We start from the raw sequence: 7,759 nt of genomic DNA, 5'->3' as shown, positions 1-7,759 counted from the left end.
TTCGGAAGGATATAGCCGGGTGCTGGCAAGTGGGACTAGATTGGGTTGGGATATCTGGTTGGCATGGATGTGTTGGACTGAAGGGTATGTTTCTATGCTATACATCTCTATGACTATGGCTCAACGTTCAAGTTTATTACTATATGAAGTGTGAAATAGAAGAGCATATAGAGATAAATAATATAATCAAGCAGAGTCAATATAGCTTCATGACGCCTGCCTGTCAAATTCACTCGAATTTGTTGAGATAATGAATCAGTGAATTAATAAAAGTGGATATTCAGAAGGTACCACACACTAGGCTATTAAAAAAGATAAGAACCTATGGTGTTGAAGATAGTACATTAGCAAGGTTAGAGGATTGGCTTGCTAATAGAAAACAGAGAGCTGGGACAAGGAGGCATTAACTACTGGTGTGTATAGGGAACAATGCTGGGCCCACTGTTATTTACAATATATATTAATGAAGCAAGTATTATGAAGAATGTACTGTAGTCAAATTTGCAGAATATACAAAAATACGTGGGAAGGCAAGTGATGACGATGAAGCAGAGTCTAGAGAGGGACACAGATGAAACGAGTGGGCAAAACCTTGGCAGATGGAATATAATGTGGGGAAAGGTGAGGGCATGCACTTTGGCACTTTGCTATAAATCCTCACTGCAGAGAGTTGTTGAGGCTGGGTCATAATGCATATTCGCGACTGAGATAATCAGGAAAGGAATCAAGGATTGGGGGTAAAGATAGGGAAGTGGAGTTGAGGATTAACGTGATCTCATCAAATGGTGGAGTAGACATGATGAGCTGAATTACCTGTTTTGCTCCTACATCTCATTGTCTTATGGAGGGCATTAAATCCTCAGAGAGTGCAAAATCATATCTTTCTTCTGTACCCTCCATGGTTCCTCTCTGATTCATAATGCCTCTCCCCACTGTTGTGTGAGATTATGCAATGTGAAACAGACGACTATAACCCTGTGAGGCACATACTGGAGAGCACTGCCAGAGTGGTTGAAGCTTGGAACATCATTTTTATCATTCTGATTGCTTGCCTTACTGTAGCTCTTGTGGATTTATGGAAAGCACTGTACTATTCCTTGGCTGGGGTGAAGGGTTTCTAACTACTGTTATCTGCCATGATTTGGAGATGCCGGTGGTGGACTGAGGTGGACAAAGTCAGAAATCACACTACACCAGGTTATAGTCCAATAGGTTTATTTGGAAGAATTAGCTTTTGGAGTGCTTCCAAATAAATCAGTTGGACTATAACCTGGTGCTGTGTGCTTTTAAACGTTATCTACCATTGAAGGGATAGGCCGGGTCACCCATGTTTCAGGCACTTGGGAGTAACAAAGGATGTATGAATGATGAGAACTCCCCAGAAACTGAGCACAACACATGGAAGATGTGTTTCTGATGATTGCACACATTCCCCTTTTCTGTTGAGAAAGCATGCAGGCTGGTCCCAGGGAAAATGGATTACCATTCAGTCAGCAACCCCCAGAATATGAGGGAAGCCCAGGATGGCCCTGAAACCAGTGGATCTGGCCTGGCTCTCTGGATCTGTTCTGAACTGCACAAACTCTTAGGCCTTTTTAAAAATGGCTTTCATCACCTTTTTAATGCAGTAGTGTGCTGCTGCCTGTGATATACCACATGTGTCCCCTGTGGAGCCTGGAATGTGCGAGCTTTGGAAAGGTTTAATGCTGCAAAGACTTTTAAAGCCACAGGCATTGGATTCTTTCCCAGTTCAGGGACCACAGTCTTAATTGTACAGTATGTTAATTATATTGATAAAACATGCAGTGGAATGGCATTGTTTAATTGATTATTAAGTGCACTTATATTGTCTAATTAAGTCTAATTGATTGCATTTAAAAAAATATAAACATAGACTGCCATTATCAATCTCTGGACATACTGTGATGTTATCTCTCACTGTCTGAAAGCAAAAGGGGATGCTGTTGGGGGTCTCTCTAGGTGGGAGTCCTTCCCTTTATCATCAGGGATGTAGGTTGGAGGTACTGTGTGCAATAGTCATGTCCTAGATGCCTCTAGATTGATGGAGTTCACAGATTCCCAGGTTGCCTGTGATTTCTGCGATCTTGAAGAGTCCTGTGCCCTGTTTACGCAGAGTCTGAAAGGCTACGTACTGTCCTTTCACCATTCCCTCAGGCTGCACCTCAACCGAGCTTGTATCAGCCCCACATTCCCAATCCTTTGTCACACAGGTGAGTGGGGAAGTCAGAGGAACTCCCTGTGGGTCTGTTCCTGGGAATGGCCAATGTGGCAATGAATGGGATGATGCAGCGGCTATGGAAGAGATTGTTAGATTTAAATGTCTACCTCTCTTAGTAATTGCATCTGCACCCTGGTGTTCCTGCAGAAAGAACAGGAGGTATCCACTGCAAAGTTGCATCCCCAGTTGGTGATTGGGCTTTCACCTGGTAATTTAACTGGATCAGATCCATTCATCCCTCATTGAAGTTGGTTCTCTTCCAATTATTTCTGTTCTCGATTGTTCCTTATTTTTTCTGCACAGCCAATCTAAACCTTGTGATCATTGCTTCCTAAATGTCCCCTAAAGACATAGATTCAACATGAAAGGTTAAGGTGGAGGTGACAGTTACTTTTCACTGAGGTGTTATGGGCCTGAAATGCACTATCTGTAAGTGCAGTTGAGCCAGAACCTCTCCAATTATCTAAAAAAGGTGACTGGATGTGCACCTCAAGTGTTATAACCTGTAGACCAAACATTGGAAAGTGGGATTAGTTTGTGCATGTTGGGCCAAGTGGCCTTTTCTATAATTCTCATTGGACTGGAAACATAGTGATACTGTCATGAAGGCTTCATTTTTAATTTTTGAGAAATTTACATTTAAATGTTTGAGAAAAAAATAATTTAGTTCAAGTTATATGGATATACTTCTTTCAGGGTCATTGATTTCAGCCAATTGCTTAGGCTCACTTATTGCAAACATTCTGCTTAAATTCTATGGCTATTTAATTTTGCATAGATGTTGCTTAGATATTGTTTAGTTTTCCTTTGAAGAAACAAAACAAACCTGAGGAAAGGATGCCCAGCTCATCGCTCTCCTGTTTCTGAAATATGTTTATTGTGCAGCAAGTGTGAAACTGACTGTTGGTTAGAAGAGAAACTGGAAAACTTTACAACACTAATATAGTTAAATACATAGAAGGCATACAGTTGGCTATATCGAGAACTAAATAAAACAATTAATATATATAATGATTCAGAGAGAAAGATGATGTCCTGGTCCCATTTCAATCTTAACAATGTTAAACTTTAAAACATAACACAAGGACTTCTTGGCTATTTCCATCATTTACATTACTACAATTTCAAATTTTATTTAGTTAATGATACACATAATAGATACTCTAAAATTGATTCTATCGTAGAACTGAAAGTGAACTTTTGCTAATTTCTAACACATTTCTAAGCTGTTGTAGTTTATTCATTATGAAATTCGAAAGAATAACAATGTTTCTTGGGTGACAGGTGGACTGTTCTTTGGAGAGGCATTGTCTTTGAGAGTACACCAGTTAGTGATGACTCGAAAAGTGTGGCGCTGGAACAGCACAGCACGTCGGACAGCATCCGAAGAGTCGGCGAGTCGACGCTTCGGGCATAAGCCCTTTATCAGGAACACTTGAAACGTCGACTCTCCTGCTCCTCCAATGCTACCTGACCTGCTGTGCTTTACTCTCCAACTTTGATTCTCTAGCATCTGCAGTCCTCACTTTCTCCCAGTTAATGATGACTGACTGTTAAGTACCAAGCTTTGATTAAATTTTAAATCAGACAAGTTGACTCTAAATGAACAACAAAGCAGCGAATGGTATGCCAGAAACAAAAACAGAAGTTGCTGGAAAAGCTTAGCGTGTTCGTTAATATCTGTGCAGAGATATCAGAAGAATGAACAAAACGTTAAACTCTTGATTTCTCTGCAATAGATGCTGCCAGACCTGCTAAGCTTTTCCAGCAACTTATGTTTCTCTCATTTATTTACAGCATCTGCAGTTCTTTCGGTTTTTATTTAGTGAATGTGCTATATTTGACTATATATTAATATTGAAACGTTTTCCAGTTTCTCTTCAAAATGGTAGTCGGATTTCACACTGGCCACACAACAAATATATTTCCTCAGTGGCTTTTTTTTAAGCAGCACTCTATCATTGTTGCACCTTGCTATAATGTACTTGCAAATTTGTTCCTCTACATCTCTCCATCCAGTTGATGGCTTGGTACCAGGCAATTATACATTTTTTTTTCTTCCTTAGCTCCAGACATATAGATGGGACATGTATCTCCCGCAGTACAATATTTATCTTAATCGATACTGTTACCCTTCCCCTTCCCTTCCTCAACACCTTGTTTTCAGGATGCTCTGATTCCAACACCCGCAGTGTTTTGTTTAGGTTCCAGTCCTAAGAGTGGAGTGTGGTGGGTAGAAAGTTAGAAAACATCAAGTAACGGCCTTTAAAGCAAGTAAAGAAGGAGCAAAGGTAGGGAAGAGAAAGACAAAAGGAAAATTGGTGCAAGACACAAGGAGGTGAGAACAGAGAAACCAAAGATGGATATTCCATTGGCTCCTTGAGGATGACTTTGCAAACAAAAGGAGGCGGGGACTGAGGGTTGGGCCAATTAAAAGGCGCCTAACATAGAGGCCAGACCAGTTGTGATCGATCCTCCTATCACAGGCTACGTCTCATTCTGTGACGAAATGTGCAGACAGAGGCCAATGAATGAGGTTCGGAGCCGAGCCGGCACCTATCAGTGAGTCTCATCACGAGATGGGCACTAGTAACCAATCAAAAGGAACCGTTCCTACAGCCACCCAATGAAATATGGTGCGCCCCGAAGTGTGGGGGATTTATCTCCCAATAGGAGATCGTCCAGGCCCGACAGCCGGTTGGAGGGCGCGCTGGTGGGAACACGCTGTGATTGGATTAGACCTGACGAATGAGGGCGCGCGTCGCTCGGGTGCCGGCCAGGAGCCACTCACTGGGCTCGTCTCATGATGGCGGAGAATGAGGGGGTGGTGTCGCTGAAGCAGCCAATGGGGAGGCCCGTGTTATGGGGTAGTCGCGGCGGCGGCGGCGGCTCGGTTTACTCGGACTGGAAAGTAGCGGCTCTGGTGAGGGGGGGAGGACGGGGCGGCTTTGCGGCCATGGTTGGAGCCGGAGCCTCTCAGAGCGCGGCGCTTGGTTGCCTGCTGCTCATGATCGGTGCCTCCGGAGTGCTGGGTGAGTGATGGTCCGGGGCGGGGGGGGGAAGCTGGTTCGGCTGCTTTCCCAACATGGCGAGGGGCAGCGGGGGTATTGTTCACCAGGGGCCCGGGGATTGATGGGCTGGTGGGGGGGTGAACCTGGGGACTGGGGGCGGCCTAGTGGGAAGGACAGTGATGGATCCTGTCTCTTCACCCACCCCCTCCCCCCCACCCCACCCCCACCGCGGGGTGGCCCAGGGCCTTATCTCGCTGACCCTGAGGTGGGAGGGGAGCAGCGGCCGAGCTCGGTCTGGGGCCGGCCCCGGCCCCGGCCCCGGGTGGCGGGAGGGGGGGTGGGAGGGTCTCCCGCCCGGATGTGGTTGCTATGGTGGGTGTCCAGGGGCCCGCAGAGCTGACCACTCGCTCCAACAAAGGGAGGCTGAGAATCCAGACACTTCCCCCGGAGCAAAGAGGGACCCCCCCCCCCCCCCCCATCCCCTGCCCCATTCCTCCCCCTCCCCCATTCCACCCCTCCCCCATTCCTCCCCCTCCCCACTTCTTTCCCATCCCCTTCCCCCAACAACTCCTGGAGTTCTGGAGCGGGTGGGGAATTGCATTTCTTTTCCATCCTCATTCACTTGCCGTCCCCGGGTTTGAGTTTTTTTTTAAAAGAAAAGCCGCTTTAAAAATAACCAAAGGCTGCGAAGGCTGGGGATGTGCAGCGGTGAAGATAAGTTGGTTACGTCTGGCTTTGGACTTAAAAATCCTTTCCAGTAGTTGCACATGTTCCTGTAGTTTTGCGTAAACAACTTGACAAGAAGCCTTGTAAGTTGTACGTCGGCATCTTTGGAAGTGTGGAGCTAGTCTTGAGATTGTGTACATTTGATTTTAATTCAGCTTTAAGAGGTATTTTTAAAGGTGATAGTTTTTTTAATGGTCCATCTCGAGTGTTTAGGAGGCCAGTTTTTCATGAATTGGATCCGCTTCTGAAGTGTTGCTCACTGCACCGCTATTTTTTTTCTCCTGCCGCAAAATATTTCAACGTCTTGTAGTGATATTGTTTTGAACTTAGCGAAGTCCTGTTGTGCTTTGTGAATGGGTACAGTACCTGCGAAAATTGTAAAGTAGTTTTGGAATATTTAAACGTGATAAATCACAGTGCAAGTGTTTACAACGTTCATGTTTTTGTATTACCCTTCTACAAATTAGAGACTTCTAGAGATGTGTACAACACGGAAACAGATCCTTCAGTCCAACTCGTCCATGCCGACCAGATATCTTAACCTAATCTAGTCTCATTTGCCAGCCCATATCCCTCTAAGTCCTTCCTATTCATATACCCATCCAGATGTCTTTTAAATGTTGTAATTATACCACCACTTCCTCTGGCAGCTCATTCCCCACACACGCACACACCGCCCTCTGTGTAAAAAGGTTGCCCCTTAGATCCCTTTTAAATTTTTCCTTCTCACCTTAAACCTATACTGTCTAGTTCTGGACGTTCCCCACCCTAGGGAAAATACCTTGTCTATTTACTCTATCTATGCTCCTCATAATTTTATAAACTTCTGTAGGGTCACCCCTCTACCTCTGATGCTCCTGGGAAGCAGCCCCAGCTTGTTGAGCCTCTCTCTGCAGCTCAAACCCTCCAACCCTGGCAAAATCCTTGTAAATCTTTCTGAACCCTTTCAAGTTCCAGTAGCTTTATATTTGGGAGCCAGCTGTCAATGTTTACAATTGTTAGATGTAGTTTTGTGTGCTAGAGGGAGGATCTGTACCTCCAAGGTATGAACTAGATCCACAAGTGTGTTGTCAGTCTACAGAAGTCAGAACCAGAAATGTGGACGCTAAATCCCTCCGATCTGAATTTTCTAAAACCGGTCTAAAAATTTAGAGGGCAATTAAATATCATTAACTGTTATTTGACTGGGAGTGTTTGTGTTCCATCCGAGAACTGACATTCCTGCAAGTAAAATTTACTGGCATAAAAGCTCCTGATAATGCTTAGGAATATCTTTTTACTGTATCTTTATGTTCACTTGTATCTCTGTAGTGATTTTTGAGGAGGAGGGAGGAGGATTTTTAAATATAAAAAAGAAGTGACTAAAGGAGAAACCCCTCTCCTCCAGATTTTTTTTTGTTCCTGTAAAAACTACACAATAATCACACTTTGCTTCATTGGTTACAGCATTTTCCCCCATCAATTCTGAAACAGAGATGTAGACATGTTTGAGATATAAAGCAGAAGGATCACAAAATTGACTTGATGGAAATGAGTATAGGCTTATTAATATTTCAGGGTGTTTCCTTCACAATTTCACTTGTTTTAAACCAATAATCTGTGTCCTTTGGATTTCATTGAGTTTTTGAATTCATTGTCAAATTGAATTGAAACATTAGAGCAGTGCAAATAAATCCATTGCCATTTTTAAAGCAGTCTCCAGATTGTGTATTTTTCTAGAAAGTATGAATTGTTATGACACTTGTATGCTGAAGCATGCTGCATCTGAAGCAGAGGATGCTGC

The 7,759-nt window shown here is 43.8% G+C and overlaps 1 protein-coding gene across 2 annotated transcripts in view; it reads left to right on the top strand.

Moving 5' to 3' along the window:
* Positions 1–5,108: 5,108 nt before the first annotated feature.
* Positions 5,109–7,759, top strand: part of tgfbr1b (transforming growth factor, beta receptor 1 b) — a 67,715-nt gene continuing 65,064 nt past the window's right edge. Inside the window, exon 1 of one of the 2 annotated variants that reach the window (XM_072571194.1) lies at positions 5,109–5,271. In XM_072571194.1, the coding sequence (XP_072427295.1) occupies positions 5,196–5,271 (76 nt within the window). In that variant the 5' untranslated portion in view covers positions 5,109–5,195. Of the gene's footprint in view, positions 5,272–6,042; positions 6,060–7,759 lie in introns of those variants that run through there. The other variant, XM_072571195.1, reaches the window with a different exon arrangement.

Source organism: Chiloscyllium punctatum, chromosome 5 (genome assembly GCF_047496795.1).
Source record: "Chiloscyllium punctatum isolate Juve2018m chromosome 5, sChiPun1.3, whole genome shotgun sequence".
Lineage (NCBI taxonomy): Eukaryota > Metazoa > Chordata > Chondrichthyes > Orectolobiformes > Hemiscylliidae > Chiloscyllium > Chiloscyllium punctatum.
The sequence above is the reverse complement of the archived record's forward strand: the minus strand, read 5'-3'. Positions and strand labels throughout refer to the sequence as shown.